Source organism: Zosterops lateralis (assembly GCF_965231275.1).
Source record: "Zosterops lateralis genome assembly, chromosome: 3".
Classification (NCBI taxonomy): Eukaryota; Metazoa; Chordata; class Aves; order Passeriformes; family Zosteropidae; genus Zosterops; species Zosterops lateralis.
The window spans coordinates 20,036,056-20,052,245 of NC_139764.1; the positions used below are offsets into that span (position 1 = coordinate 20,036,056).

The 16,190-nt window shown below is 40.4% G+C and overlaps 2 protein-coding genes across 3 annotated transcripts in view; both read right to left on the minus strand.

The window, feature by feature from the left end:
• Nucleotides 1-1,587, minus strand: part of EPRS1 (glutamyl-prolyl-tRNA synthetase 1) — a 37,991-nt gene extending 36,404 nt beyond the window's left edge. For both annotated transcript variants that reach the window (XM_083856358.1, XM_083856359.1), the window contains exon 1: nucleotides 1,518-1,587. In XM_083856358.1, coding sequence (XP_083712484.1) covers nucleotides 1,518-1,563 — 46 coding nt within the window. In that variant the 5' untranslated portion in view covers nucleotides 1,564-1,587. The remainder of the gene's footprint in view (nucleotides 1-1,517) is intronic.
• A 3,146-nt stretch (nucleotides 1,588-4,733) lies between these two features.
• BPNT1 (3'(2'), 5'-bisphosphate nucleotidase 1) lies at nucleotides 4,734-16,109 on the minus strand. Its single transcript, XM_083856104.1, has 9 exons — nucleotides 16,041-16,109; nucleotides 12,777-12,901; nucleotides 10,629-10,733; nucleotides 10,263-10,370; nucleotides 9,676-9,724; nucleotides 8,598-8,689; nucleotides 7,426-7,623; nucleotides 6,472-6,577; nucleotides 4,734-5,306 (listed from the first exon to the last, which is right to left on the minus strand). The coding sequence occupies exons 2-9, from the start codon at nucleotides 12,891-12,893 to the stop codon at nucleotides 5,158-5,160; spliced, it is 924 nt and encodes a 307-aa protein (XP_083712230.1). The 5' UTR covers nucleotides 12,894-12,901; nucleotides 16,041-16,109; the 3' UTR covers nucleotides 4,734-5,157.
• Between the last annotated feature and the right edge of the window lie 81 nt (nucleotides 16,110-16,190).

Sequence of the window (16,190 nt, forward strand, 5' to 3'; positions counted from 1 at the left end):
GACACAGCAGCTCAAACAAAGCACCAGCTCACTTGGCTGCGCTTCTGCCCTGGCCCTGCTCCAGAGTCAGCCTGCTGAGCACAGGCAGAGGAGCTGGTGCTCTTTAACTTTGCTCAGAAGCACGTACAAAGGCAGCAAGCTTTTGCATAGGCAAACCAGCCAAAGGACTGTAGTCTAGTCTGGAAAGGCAGGTAACCTGTTACAGACTCCAGTGTCCCCAGAACAACGCTGCAGCTACCGAGGCAGATGGCACCATAAGCTATTAATACACTGGCCTAAATACAAACCACTGGAGCTAGGAATTCCCTAGCTCTCACCTCTGCTCAGCTGAAAACCCTTCTGTTGGCATTAAGAGTAAGTCAAGGTCCTTCTTCTCATCCCTCAGCTATCCATCTGTGAAACCCAGGGTGACATCCCTTACACAACACGTTAGTAAGACAGGTAAGTATTTTAATAACATGCATGGAACTGCTTTGAAAATGACAAGTATTACCTGCAGCAAGCTGTGTGATTAATACTGACGACATTAAAAACTACTACATTTTTCCCACTGCACAGCAGACATGATGAAGAGTATGAAGTAGGGATGAGTAAGATGAGTGTGCTTGTCTCCTTGATATAAACGTTTCATATGTAATATTTCTGACAGAATCATGCAACCTCCTGAAATAAACCTCCAGTGCCACTCACCAGCTGTCTGAGAAAATAAGACTCCAAAGCTCCTAAAACCTGATGTTAACCATAATTCATATTGCATCATTTTCTTTTCCGGCAAATCAGTATAAACAAGTATCGAGAGAAATTTATTTTTTATTTAAAACATATGCTTTTATACCTTGAATCAGTAGTCATGCAAGTTGTATTCAACCCTGAAATGCATTTGGGAATAACAGCAAGAAAAAGAAATCAATGAACTACAATGATGATGATGAAGAATAGGAAAAGAATTTATTTTGAATGGCTATAATGAAATGGAGAAATTTTATGGAACACATAGAAAAGATTGTTTCCAGATGGGTGGAAGTGCAATGAGGAAGGTTCTCACACTTTTAAAGGCAAAACAACATCGAAGGGCAGCGAGCAACTGAGAAAACAAGATTTCACAGAGCAACCTGGACCCAGCTCCCCGGAGGGGGGGAATTTCAGCAGCAGATTAGAACTGAAAAGGAAAGGCAGCAACACCGCTGAGGCAGAGCTCAGGAGCAGGCAGCGTGAACTGGGGCTGCCCTGAGCCCTCAGCCCCAGCGGGCCAAGTCACCCGTGCCCGGAGCACTGACCGGGGGACCCGCGGCGGGCACACGGCCCCGGGGAGGGCGGGAGGAATGGGAAGGACGGGAGGAATGGGAAGGACAGGCACGGGCCCCGGTGCCGCCTGGCCCGGCCCCACATGCGGGCACGGCCGGCGCCGCATGATGCAACACGGGAGGGGAGGGAAGGAGGGAGCGAGGGAGGGGGGCCGGGAGGGACAGAGCCCCGCCGGCAGAGCGGTGTCGGGGCGAGGCCCGGCCCGCACTTACCCAGCGGGGGACTGCCCGCGTCCACGGTGAGGCTCAGCGCCGCCATTCCCGCCGCCAGCGCCGGAACCGAGGGGGGCAGCGGGGCGGGGCCGCAGCGCCGCCAGCTCGGCAGGGCCGGCTCGGCAGGGCCGGCTCGGCAGGGCCCGCCCCGGGGCGGGGGCAGCGCCGTCACTTCCCGGGAGAAGCCGGGCAGGCGGCGGAGCGGGTGGTGAGGGTACCCCGTGTGTCCCTTCGCCGTCGGAGCCCGCCCGGAGCCCTGGGAAGCCCGCTGGGGTGAGGGAGGGGTGCCGGGTGAGGCCGCCCTGCCCCTCAGCAAACCCGGTGCCGCTGCTTCCCTCCTCCGGCTGAGCCTTCCCCAGGCTGCCTGCCCAGGCCTTGAGCTGGGTGTCTGGCGGCAGCCGTGGAGGTGCCTCCAGCCCCTTTTCTGTGTGTGATGATCCAAATGGAGCAGCGCAGCCCGCACCGACACGTTTCACTCCCCTCGTTTTGTGGGATGTCACTTGTTAAACTCCTGACAAACAAGGGGTCAGATGAGTCCTGGAATATCCCGAGTGGGAAGGGACCCGCAGGGATCATTAAGTCCGACTCCCGGCCCTGCACAAGGCGGTCCAAACGCTTTTGAACTGTGGCAGGCCTGGCACTGTGAGCACTTCACTGGAGAGCCTGTCCCAGTGCCCAGCCACCTTCTGGAGCCTTGGAGTGAATCACAGAATGCTGCGTCACCCGGGTTTTCACTGGAGACTGGCTCAAATTCACTTTGTTGCAAGGACAATGCAGTGTCACTGTGGTTTTCTTTTTTCCCCCCACATCAATTTTATAGCTGTTACTGTAGCACCTAATGTGCTAGAAGAGACATCATCAAATGCTTGATTGGTGAACCAGCGCTTTCTATGCAGGGGGGGCAGTGGTATAGCCAGAGCATGACTGCACATTACCTGCTGGATTTAATCCCGACTTTCCTTACTCTTCTCCTGTGTTAGCAGTTGTACAGGCTCTGTAAGCATGGAAAGTATCTCCACGTGTTTCCATACATAAGTATCTTTACACACCATGCAGAAGCTGATACATGCTGTGTGTTCTACTCCCAGTCAGGTAACTAAATGAGCAGACAGAAATTACAGCAAAATTAGAAAGAGGTTTATGCTGAAGAGATTTTCAAACCTATTGCAAGTTTCAGATGAAAATAAGGATATAGAGGCAGTAGATGAAGACTACTAACAGTGGGTTCTGTCCCTTGTATTTTAATGGTTGCATGGAAAGAACGATTAAGGCAAGCCTTTGTGTTGCCCGAGTTGTTCTACATTTTATCTTAACATGTTTTGCAAAGTCACATGCAGATTTTGATGGGAATGCCACAGCATGCATATCAAAGAATCCTGTACAAGATAAAGGTGAAATATATGTACAACAAGCAGTGAAATCACTGTACTTGCTCTGTGGTTCAAACTTCAGTCACAGTCAGTATGTGGAATGACTAAACATACACAGGGCCAAAATATGAAGAAGGTTCTAATTAAAGCAGGGTGAATCTGCCTTGCATACAAGAGTTATGCAATTGAGGGGAGAGAAGAAAGGTAGGCTTTAGATCAAAGGAGTAGAAGCACACATTGTTCCTATATATGCAGCTCTAATCCAGTGTCATGATAGAATGAGGTAAAGGCTAATCTTGCTAATTTATCTGTAAATGTTAGGCAAAGATGACCTCACTAAGGAAGAGATTCCTTAGATTCTGTTTCATGTGTGCACATGGAGAGATATGAACACTTCAGCAAGAGTTGCCTTGTTCATATCTTTTGGGGGCAAGATGTTCCTGCTTGTTGGAAGTAGAGTCAGCTTTAAGTGAAGTCATATAGGTGTTACCCTACTGTGAGGAAAGGATCCAATCTAAGGACTCTAAGTGGAGTTGCTGAATATCTTGTGTGATGACGAGAGAAAGTAGTAAGTTGGACACACTGTGGAAAACTGAATTTCAAAACTTTCTTCTGTATGGTAAAACAACTTTTTGTACCTTGAGGCACTCATTTAAAGACAGTTTTGTGTGCACGAAAGGTGTAGTTGTTCAGAAGATCTAATCTTGTGAGCAGAGAGGAAGGGAGAAAGGGTGCAGTGCATCTTGCAGGCTACTCTGGCGTTCATGGTGCCAGCAGAGGTTAAGGGGAAAAAATAATTTGGGAGAATTTAGGGATTCAGTCTTTATGTAAGCAAGCAGCTGTGTTCAGATACCCTCTCTGACAGCACCTGCCTGAGAACCTGATGTATACCACTGTTTCCTCCACATGGAGAACAGAAAGAAAACCAAATCTCTGTGTTGTATGTTGAAACTGGCATCTCTCCATGGCATGTCTCAGTATGTGTGACATTGTTAGGGAAAAGGAGGCCCTAGGACTCCTTCATTTGAGAATAGGGGACTTGAGTCACAACATCTGGACACAAGAAGGGGCACAGATGCCTCACTGGTTCAAGAACATAATTCCAAAATCCTAATTTCAGCTTGAAGAGACTTCAAAAGAGTTTGGCTAAGTTTCCAATTTTAGCTAGTAATACGTAATTTACTACTGGTTTTCTTTTGTGTTCAAGTGGACTGGGCAGTTGAATCCTGCTTTCCTAACAGCCACACCTATGGGAAAGCTGACTGAAACAGATCTCCAATTTCAAAGTTAATTTTAGGTGATCTTGGCCCTGTTCTTTCCCCTCCTCTAACATGCCTGTGTTCCACAAGAGGGGAAAGATACTGTCGATTTCCTCAACTCTGGGGCTGTTGGAAAAGCACCTGGTTTATCTCAGAATTTGGACATGGAAAATTTCAAGGTCTGGCATTTCTGTTATTCCCAAATATGCCAAAATGACCTTGACTTTGGGTGCCCAAAGTGCTCCAAGACTGCAGTGGCATAAACCCTGACAAAGGCATTTCAAATCATCACAGAGGTGCTAGGAACTCCTGCCCCTGTCACGCTTCCTTGGGTTCCCAACTGAGCTGTCCTGAACCCTGCTGTATGTGCACTTCACTGATCCTCAACGAATCCAGTGATCCATGAACCCTTATTTGAGATTTCCAGGCCCAGCTGCATTGTGTCCTGCCTCCTGCAAAACTCAGACAACCATCATATAGCAGTCTTGGCCATCTCAAAACTCAGTGCAGACCAGAAAAAAATTGAGATGCCCTTCTAAGAATCAAAATTGTCAACTTTATAACAAATAGGCTCATCCATCCAGGCAAATCCTTAGTCCATTTGTATTTAACACAATAACCCTTATTGACAACAAGAACCATTGAGAAAGATCAGGTACATGACTTAACATGATTTCATCTTCAGAATATGAAGATGATTTTGGTCTGCAGCGTTACGATTAGCAGTATATTACACACAGTCATGAGGAAGGAAAACTCCAAAAGAATATAGAAAATGACCACTGAAGAAATGAGACTGTTTTGATGTTGTCTGATCAACACAGCCAAATAATCTGATCCAACAGATCCTTAAAGATTCTGTATAATTTTTGAAATTATTGAACACCTTACTGAAAGAATTCAGTTCAGATTCTATGAAACAGAATTTCAAGCTCCGTCATCTTCTTCCTTTCTTTTTTTTCCAAGCTCATTTTCTCAGCCTTCCAGGCCAAGTGAAGACAATTCCCTGCTTTAAGGCACAAGAGATTCTTTCACAGTGTTTGGAATACGACTGGCATAGTAGTCATAATTTCTCAAAGTGGCAAGGACCCCAGCTGAATTCATGTGTTTCACCTCCTTGTTATACTGAAATGAATTTCCACGGATATCAGTTATCTTGCCTGGAAAAAGAAAGAAAAAAAATATTCAAGCAAAAAGGAGTTGAGTCTATTAGTTCAAGTGAAATAACTAAAAGCAGTCTTTGTGGTACACATGCCTGTCTTCAGATGTGAAGTATCTTTGCTTCCAGTTTAAGTACAAAGGTTTTATATTGACTGAAATCAAATAGCTAGTGGGTTTATATTTTCAACAATTCTTTTTGTCTCAGAAAAAGGAAAACATCTCTCTCTCTCTCATGGATTACCTAAAATGCTCCCTGAGTAGCTTTTACATTGGCCGTTGACAAGCAGCAAAGAAAAATCCTCAGTTCGAGTAAAAACCAGGGTAAGTGTATACCACAAACTCTAACATAATGTAGAAAAACCCCAGCTGGTTTTAAATGAGATTTTAGAAATCACTTAGCAAGAGCAACACAGATCTTTATTCCAACTAATTTAACCAGGAGATTCCTACATACCAAAGAGGCTAAATACAGCATTGTGCTGCCCCAAATTGGTTGGGTTGCTTTGTGCTTGAGCTAACCCTGTTTAAAATTATCCCACTTATGAATACTACAGGCTGCAGAGGAGTTCAATAGTGTCATTATGAAGCCTGTTATCCTTGCTTGACAGATTTTAGGAATCAAACCCCAGAATTTTAGCATTTGGTGGTAAAAGGCCTATTAATGTGAAAAGAAGAATTAAAACAAAATAATACTACTTCAAATCCTTGGCAGTGAGTCTTTTTGTAACTTTTCAACCCCTTAGCTCCTAGATAAGTGAAGTGTCTCATGTTGGCTGGAGACCACTAATTCTATTGAATTACATGAATGACTCAATTTTGGAGTTTGTACATCCAGAGAACAACTGCGTGATTTGACCTATTTTTGTTGGTTTAAAGAATTCAATGTCCACAGATTACATAATGTGTTACTAATAATAAACTACTACACTCAGTTAGTAGGACAGCAAATTTTACTGTGAGATAGTAGCCAACAGAAAAAAAAAAAAGGGGCATTTGTTTTGAAAATATTAAAATGAATATAACCCAAATTTGGGGATTTGGTCTTTTTAATTATGTGACAGTTATCAACACATGTATTACCATTTTCCTTTCAATGGAAAGCATAACTAACTTCAAATTAATGCAGTTTCACTTATCCTGGAACTCTGAATGCTATGAACTTACCTCCCACAGCATGTAGTATAGCTTCAGGTGCACATGTATCCCACTTCTTGCACCCAGGACTGGCAAATACATAAGCAGATGCTTTGCCTTCTATGAGTTGAATGATCTGTTAAGAATAGAGTTGCAATGATTGCAAAGGATCTAGGCATTTAGAAATGGGTAGAAATAATACCAGGAAATGGGTATTAAATCTGGGTATGTAAGTACTGATATTGCAGGAAATGTAATAGTGTAATAATAAATTACAAGAAATGTATTAAAATGTAGAAGCTGTACTTTATCACCATTCCCAATTCAATATTTTTGATTGTTATAAATACAGTCTATAGGATGAAAATCTGCTCTCACTTTCAGAAACAAGAATTCTTGTGCAAGTACTAAAAAAATAAAGTGAAAGCTATAAGCATGTTGTGTTAGTGCCATTTTGGGCCTTGCATATGTTGGAGAAAAGAGTTGGGAGGGTGTGTTTTTGACAGCTATGACAAAACTAAGCTTTAAAACCTGTACCAAATTAGTGTTCTCTGTACACAGAGAAAGTTCACAAAGGAAATATCACTGTGTGTTTATATTTTTATCCTTTCAAATGTGCTGCTGGATAGTTGGAACAGCAGCTGTATTAACACAAACAGGAGGACATGTCTAATAATTGAGATTAAATTGAATTCCCGTGTAGTCATTCTGGTCTTACAACTTTTTATTTTCACCTCTAAAAACAGAATACTGAGGAAGACAGACTCCAGCCATGACCAGCAAGGTACAAATACTCCTGTGCCAAATTCTCTCAGCCTCACAGCAAACTGAATGCTAGGAAGAGAAGTTGTGCTGGGGAAGGTGGAGGAAGTCTTTCCTGTATATTCACGCAAGTAGGCAGATGATTTCTTTAAAAAGCCTTTTTATTTTTTTCCCCAAAGGTGCCACCTCCTAGTAAAAACAGAAGATCTGGGGTTTTCCTACCTTGTTTCCTGCTCCTCCCACTCTGATGACATGGTCTGGGTTCAGGGCAGTGATGCACTCATTGACCAGGGCACTGCTGTGGGAGCGCGTGGTCACGACGATGTGTTTGCCAGCAGGGGCTTCTGTCAGCTGGAAGCCAAAGGCTCCCATGCCCAGCACTCCCCAGATGGTCCTGCCCAGCACAGCATTAGCTCCTGCCTGCAGAAAAGGCACACAGCAATGCTTAATCACACTGATGAGCAATTAAAGCACAAAGGGAAAGGGGTACCTAGATGAATCTTGGCATATCAGGGAGTATTATATTCATGCTGGGCTGTACATTTAAACAGTGGCACTTAAAAAGAACTACTCGAGAGCCCCGAGTAAGAAATTGGCTCTTTTCCCTCTAAGGCAATGCCATCATTGACCTTTTTCTTATCTGTGACATTGTGGTAGTGCATTACATTCTGCCTCCAGTGACTGGCAGATTAATAGTTGTATATTTCTGTACTTGGGGCACAATCTGTAATTGAAAGTATCTAGTAATTTGAAATATATTGTGATACATGTCACACAGAACATGATAGCATTACATCAGCTCAAGGGCTTTTTATTTAAACTCCACTAAGTTTAATTAATCAGGCTGTATCATGAGCTCCCCCCAGTAATACTGAAATAATCTCCAAATGTGTAAATGCCTGTAGGTTGGCCATCCTGACTTTCACCTGAAGCCTGGCATGATACACCCTAACCCAGCTGTCAGTGACAGTTTATGTTTGATTTATTTAGGGCTGCAGATTTATGGTAGTTACCATGCACTGCAAATGCACTCATTGCATGGATTTACTAGAGAATTTCTAGAAACACTGCAATACTACTGACCTGTACTTGTTTTATAGTAGGTACATTCTAAGGACTGTAGTGATTTGCACAGGATATATGTAATATATCCTGTACTAGTGCATTACACCAGCTTCAGGATTCAGTATGGCTGTTAGTAAGTTCCTGACATTCAATTCCTGGAAACCAATGTTTAACATTATATATATTTAATTTAAAAACCCCAATACCTTACATTACAACATTAACTCCACTACACACCACTTTTCAGTTGAAAGTGTGCCAACTGAAACAGCTTAGGAGTAACATTTAGAAATCACACAATGCTTCTAAGTAAATCAGTGATTTAATACCTCATAGTTGTAATATGGCTGGTTAATAACTCCTGCTATTGCTTTGCCTCCATAGGCAATTCCAATAAGAACCGTTACATGGTCAAGGAGACCTGGACAGAAAAAGCAGGAATGTGATTATGCTTGAAAAAGAGAAAGATCTTAATAAAAACATAAACCTTCAGTAAAAGTTCACAGATCAATATGCAGGGTGCTATCTTAAAAATACAAATACTAATCAGGATTTTCAGATGTTGATATAATCTTTTAGTCATTTAGCCTTGAGGTCTTCTAAAAAAATGCCCCAGATAAAGTTCTTTTAATAAAGCTCTGTCATAATTAACACATAATAAGAAAGAAGTTTAAAGATACAATTACACAGCAGTACATAATGACATTCTTCTGTAATTCTGGTGGGAGTTCTTTAATACTACACAAAATATTGGTTTGCTGACAGTTGTGCATCTCTTTCCCTCAAAAGGGGAAAAATCTGCCTAAAAGATTTTACATTTATCAACTAAAAGATGCACTAGGAGGCAAAAGTGAGGTTTCAGCATATTGTTTTTCAGAGTTTTTTTTTGTTTTGTTTTGTTTTGTGTTGTTGTTGTTGTTGTTTTTCTTTTCTTTCATTTTAGTATCTATTTCTATGGATGGAAATTAGACTTTGCTGAAAACACTTTCTTCCCATGACTGAAGAATCGTGATTTGTGGGTGGATGTTTGTTTCATTTTGAAAGGGCTACAAGTACAGCTGTGTATTTGGGTTGTTTGAGAGGAGGATGATTTAGTCCTTCAGTTCAAAGATATTTAAAATTGTAAATTTAGCTAAAAACTTAAGACAACCTGCCAGCAGACAAAGGCAGCTCTTTGCACTCTGAAATTATAAAAACTGGTCAGTACTCAGTAGCCCATCAGGAATATTCAGTACTGGTTAGATCTGAAAGGAATGAATAAATACATTCCAAGCACTCAAAAAGTAGAGAAACATCAGCCTTATGAAACAATACTGTAAGTAACATCTATGATAAAACTATCTACATGTATATTCTACTTTATTACATTGCTATTTTTTTATCAACAGAATTAAAAGAAAATCTAACCTTCAGTGTACTCCTTGGTTCCATCTAAGGGATCAACCCATATTACGAGCTTTAAGAATAAAAAGATTAAGGAAAATTAACAAATACAAATCATGTAAATTACCACTCAAAGTATATATTTTACTTTAGTGTTTTTATTTCGTTTTGGTAGTAAGGAAATAAAGAGATCCAAAGTTTTAACATTATTATATGACTGAAGCCTATAACAGTATTTTGCACCCAAAAAAAAAAAAAGTTTAAAAATTGACTAGAATGTCTCAGCAAATCTCTTAACAGAAGTATGAAGGATTAAACTGAACTGGAAAATTAGATTACTTTCTTATGTCCAAATTAGATTCATGCCAAATTGATTTGAATCACAAATTGTAAGAAGCCAATTTCCATTTCCCATTACTGCACACAGGAGCATGCAGCATTTGAAGCTCTGGAGGTGTGATTCTCATGACTACATTTCAGTTTCCAAACAAAAAAGAAAAATTGGCAGTATTGAAAAAAAACCTTTCTTCATTGTACACTCTTAGTTAAAGTCAGAAAGTACTATAGATAATGTAAAATATGAAGACACAGACATAGCATTACCACATTACCTCTTCCTCTTTAATTCCTGTGTACTGAGTAGGACAAGGTTTCTTCAGTATTTCTTCACAGTGACCATCTTCAATTAAATCCTCACTTACATCACCATTGGGCAGTTCCTAACAAAAGAATTCTCAGAATTATTAGAAAAATGTTTTGGACTCACTTTATTTTGCCTTAGAGCTGTGTGTGTGACAGCAGCTTGATAAAACTAATGAAATGGAAACGTAAAATTGAATGGAAACACTTTTGTTTGTTGCTTTTCGGGTTTGTTTGTTTTTAATTAAAACCAATGTTTTCCTAAACCTAGCCAAAGCAAATCCTAGTGCAAGCTACACCAAGATAAACTGTTAGTATGAAATAAAGCAGATACTTACTTCTTCTCCTATGATAGTCACCTTGGGAAACTTCCGTGCCAGGGAGGCACAAATGCTCATTTGTACCAGCCGGTCAGCTTTGGTCTGCAAGTCATTGGGTCCAGCCTGTCCAAGAGTGGAGAGGAATTGGTGTACTGAAAAACACACCAGCACAGTGGCCCATACAGCACTCTGAATAGCTTGTAATGGAAAAGAAGTCTAATTTGGTAAATCTTCACCCCAGTAAGTGACCTTGCAAGAGGCAGGCTGAAAACTGCAAGCAGCAGAGTTTTCCTGTGCACCCCAGAGCTAAGACAGACTGGTCTGACATTAGAACAGTGGATTTGGTGCCCCAAGATCACATAAAAAATGACTGCAAGCCTTTCTAAAGTTGTGTAGCCAAAAATATGTTGCTACACGTGTTGCATTAATTAATTAAATGTTAATAACCTGCTACATATGAAAGTGGGTAACTTATTAACAGTTTTTAAACTCTTCAGTAAGAAATAATTCTGTTAGCATTGGAATTTAGAAAGACAGTTCATCTAAGATTTGCATGGTAGTTGAATCAAACAAAAAATTTATCTGCTTGTATCTTATTTGCTGACAGCATGAAAAGTGTTTTATCCAGCTACAGAAATTAGCCATAGGAATGGGATATTCCATTTAGAACCACGTTGGGGGTTAATTTTTGCATGCTCAAAACTAGTCTGTCCCTTAGCCAAGTGCAAATTTTATGAAACTTGATATTTTTCTTTGAAACGTCCCTCTCATCCCCTGATTAGTTTGGTTGAAATTGATTCCGAGTTTAGACTCAGTAAGGCCAAGTTTATTGCAGAGAATGTCCTTTGTTCCAGGACATGAACCCAATAAAACAGTATAAGCAGTTCTTCAGTGTAAGAATGGGTTGATAAAAGTGTCTACCTACCAAGTCAGGGGGAAAAAAGTACAAGTACTACAAAGAGAAGCATTATAAATGGAGAGCTTAGAGTTGACTGAGGGAAAAAAACCTCTGGAGATGAGGAGAGGAGATGGCTAAAAACTCAGCTGTCCTTGAACTGGATAAATGGATGGGAGGTCACTATGTTGAGGGAAAAGGTAGAACATTGACTCCCTAGATGTCCTAAAGCTTTCAGTAAGGCAAGTTGCAATTGGTCTTGGTGTTTGCTGGCTGCAGAAGGAGGAAGAGTGATGAAAAGCAGCACTTTTGTTCCTTTCTGTTCTATATCTCTTCAGATTGCAAAACAGAGGGGTAGGCAGAGGTTCTTTTGCGTTTTTCCTCTTCCTTCAGCAACCATCTTTGGCAAGAAGCTTGCGGGAACTTCAAGATCTTTAGTCCCTCAAACAGGAACCTCTTCTGTTGGTCATTGCTTTTGATCTAATATTCTGTGTTTGTAGTATTCGTTCCTCAAAAAGTTTGGAAGTATGTATAACCAGTCTTATTTAGAACCAATATCACCTGTTACTTTTGATCATTTTTGAATAATATAAATACCTGCAGTACCTTCAAGGTAAAGACCAAAAATAATATATACATTTAATGAAGCTCATAATATTGTTACATATCTGTAAAGCTATTCCAGTACTGTAGTCAAAACAAAGATCCTGGCTCATCAGTGCAACTTAATAAGTTACAGCATATTAAGAATTTTAATATTTGTTTTCTTTTAGTATTTAATATTTGTTTTCTTTTAGAATTAAATTTGAAGCTCTGAATTTATTTTGAAAGCTGTGGTTTACAATAAAATCTGAAGGGTGTTTTGTTTGTTTGTTTGTTTTGTTTCTTTGGTTTTTTTTTTTTTTAGGAAATCAAACACTGATTTATTCTAATCCAAAATACATTGAGGGCACAGTATTTTAAGCTGTACTAAGGGTGTTAGAACATAGGTATAGAAATTAACAGGAAATATACCTTATTATGAATTCTGAGGTGCTATGCAAACCTTGTGTTTTGTGAGAGAAATCAGGACAAAACTATGGTGTTTCTTTTAAATGTACACACTTCTCTAGTGCTGTTTTAATCCTTTAAAATGGACTATTTGTTGTAGCTGGTAGTGAAGGAGGTTGTATTTCATCCCACAGTTGCTGATTTTTAAAAAACCACTTTGACTTGTATCTAACTCAAGATCAACAAGTGAAATTAAACTGGAACAAAGAAACAGGTAATACCTTTTCCACTATGCCCAGATCTCCTGCAGACATCACATTTCTAACAATTGTTGCAGCTTTTTCTGCCACAGAATATGCTGAGGCCACCACACGCATGAGAAGAGCTGGAGAAGCCATGCTGAATGCTGAAAAGAAACAAAAAGCAAACTTGAACATTTCTCTCTTCAAGAGAAGAGAAAAGGTAAAATATTTTACCCAACATTTCAAACAGATACAGTTTAAACTGAGTGAGAGGGCAAAGTGGGTTGCTACCAGTAAGTGGTAATGAGGTGAACTTTGGTTTTTTATAAAAAATACAATTAAGGAACACAAGGATGTAAAGCTATTGTAGACAAGATCTTGGAAATACCCATGTTCTGTCTGACAGTGAACCTGGTTGTCACTAAAATAGAATGACATTAAAAATGAACAACAGCAGCAGCAGAAACTCTTACCATAAATATTAAGGAAAAGAACCTACACAGAGTACTCATTTTTTGCACACTGCGAACATAAGATCACATTTTTTTTCAGAACTGAGCCTACAGTTGGTTTATGCCCAGAACTCAAGCACAAGACTGCCAGACAGGATGACATAGCAACTTCAGTTACTATTCCCCTTTGTTTAACAATAAAATAAGGGTTTGTAGATGGCCAATTGTGTGCACAAAGTAGGTTAATGACATGCAGGTACTGCAAACTTGTATGTAAAAGTTGAATTTAACCATCTCAATTGAACTGTTCTTTTTGTATTTGTTCAACTTCAACTAATTTCTTTAAGGAAATCAATTTCTATCTTCCTGCCTCCCCTCACCACTCCATGTCTTGTCATTCTTCCTATTGCATTGTCTTCCTCATCTGTTCCCCAGCACAAACCAGAGCAATTCACTGGGCCTTCAGTTACCAAGTAGAATAACAATCACCTTTGGAAAAGCTGGCATTCCTCCCAGCTTTTCCTTAGCTCAAGAAAAAGAAGTATTGATAACCACAGTGCATTTTTTTTAAAGGCAAAGCTAATTACTTTTTATGTTTTCCTATCAGCTGTTTCTGTCTGTGTAGATGACACACTTTTTGGCTTGGCCTCACATGTGTGACACATTTCCAAGGTAACACTCAAGCACAGAGCCAGAACAAAATACAGAAGAACTCACTGATCACCACATAAAAGAAGATATATTATGGTGGAAGTGTAATATAACAATCATATCATAAATATTGCAATTGCAGCAAGTACTGCTTAAGTAGCAATACATTATTATACAGCACCTTTCCTTCCTTCCTTCCTTGACAAATCAAGTTCATGACTCTTCACAAAACAGCAATGTCAGATGTATCAGAATCCCAAATTTAGCAGATTTAAGAACTTTTTGAGCATTTTAGTAACACCATACCTGTACCAGTAAAGTCAGAAGCACTCTGAGGCTGAAAGAGTAGAGTGACTGTGCAAGCCCATTCAAAAAGCACAGTTGCTAATGTTAATTATTATTATTTACAGCTGATGGATGGGAGCAAAGTGCTCTGGAGTTCTGTGGAATAGCCAAGGTCCACACCCAAAGAAACCCTGGACAGTTAGCAATGGTTACAGAGGAAATTCTGGAAATCCTATCATTTTGCCAATTGCTGTGGCAAAAAGCAGCTCTCAAAAAATTGAAAGTTGTAGAGCAAATATATATAATAACAGATGGAAAGCCATATACTATTTTAAGTCTATACCATCATGTGAAACAAGTTATCAGGAAGGAAAATAGTTCATTCCATAATGAAAATATCTGGCATATGAGAATTTCTGAGAGAGAGTTTAAAAAGTAGCATATTAGATGGGAAGTTTGAACTAAAGAATTGAAGTGAATTATCAAATGAACATAATTAATGTTTTTTGCTCAGCTTCTCATAAAAGTCATTTGACCTTTTACTGTACATTTGATCCTGCTTCGTAAAATGAGATGAAAACTTAATTGTTTTAAGGTTTTGACTTACTTTATGTTTGCAAAAAGTTTCAAGATACTCAGAAAACAATACAGAAATACTATCTTGAATCCTTGAAGCTTGATCCAAGGTGTTTCTTGGGTACATTTTTCTTGGCAAACAAATATACTTTCTGCGGTAAACTCAGAATCTCCTGGCAAACCTTCAACTTAAAATATTTTTATGAAAAAATAAGGTTAATTAAAATAAACTGAAATGAGAGGTTCAACACCCCTTCCAGGGACAGGAAGGAGAACTGAACTGCAGAAGGAAGAGAGAAAGAGCCAGAGCTGTGTGGAGCTGCCCACGGGTGGTTACATAGAAAAAGTGTGAGAGACTTTTAGATAACAAGTTGCTGATGCTTGATGCTTTCATCGGTATCAGTTGTACCTTCTCCATCAGTAGTTGCCTCTAAGTTCTTCACCTGTGTAACTTTTTTATCTCAGATTGCCTTATTTATAGGTTAATGGCACATTCTTCCTGATGAAGGCAATGTCTATAGTATGTTTCCACAAGGCACTTAAGAACATATTGCTTGCTTTGGAAAAAAAATAGTATGACTCCTAGAAAACTGTGCAGTTTACAAATACTGCACAGCAATTATCCCTCAAGTTAAATTTGGGCATAATTTTCAAAACACACCTTGTCCTCTGAAGATTTTCCCTCCTTTCTTCTAGCCCAGCAACCAAATTGCTGAATGGTCTTGACAAATGGGCCTATTATGATACCGAGTAAAATTAATGAGTTCTCCAGTTCTTGTACTTTTTAATTCTGATGTATGTAAGTATTACAAGCTGACAACAATTAATGTATCAAAGCACACAGGACAGATTTGTTGATGGCTCTCATCCAGTCTCTTTTATGCAAACTTCCATTTTCCAAATTTATGATTTTTGCCTGATGGAAGGAGAAAGTGGACATCACACAGAGCATGTCCTTAAATCCAAATGCTAAGCCATGACTTTTTTCTTGGAATTCTGCAATGCCTAAGCGACCAGCTCTCCCTATTTCTTTACAATAAACTTCAGCCCGCGCCTAGTAAAAGATAAACTTTCCATTATGCAAGGGAACAATATTTACCCAGCAAAAAGCAGGCGAGGACTCGGGGTGGGAATTCCACAGACTTCCAAGTGGGAAAGGGCTGCGCTACCTCATTTCCCCAAAGAGAAAAAAAAGGGAAGCCTGACCTGATGCTGATTCCTTGCCCTGAGCATTCCCTGTGGGAAGGTGCCTGCAGAGCAGGGCAGCCGGGGTGAGGAGCAGCGCCCCAGGGCACACCACGGCTGGTGGGGGATGGCAGCAGCAGCAGCTCTAACTCACCGTGTCCAGCCTCGCTTTTCCCCGGATCCCCGCGGGCCCCCCGCCCCGGCCCCGCCGCTCACCGAGGCCTCGGCGCCGGCTCCTTCAAGGAAGACTCGCCACCTTTACTAAAGCACCTCGGCACGCCCCGAACCCTTCCGGCTCCGGGCG

What these genes read in the sequence shown, in the direction of transcription:
- BPNT1 (XM_083856104.1), bottom strand. Translation starts at nt 12,893, where the DNA reads ATGGCTTCTCCAGCTCTTCTCATGCGTGTGGTGGCCTCAGCATATTCT. An exon ending in AACCAAGGAGTACACTGAAG is followed by an intron (nt 8,690 to 9,675) that starts GTTAGATTTTCT and finishes TTTTCTGTCCAG; the next exon opens with GTCTCCTTGACCATGTAACG. An exon ending in TGGGAGGAGCAGGAAACAAG is followed by an intron (nt 6,578 to 7,425) that starts GTAGGAAAACCC and finishes TATTCTTAACAG; the next exon opens with ATCATTCAACTCATAGAAGG.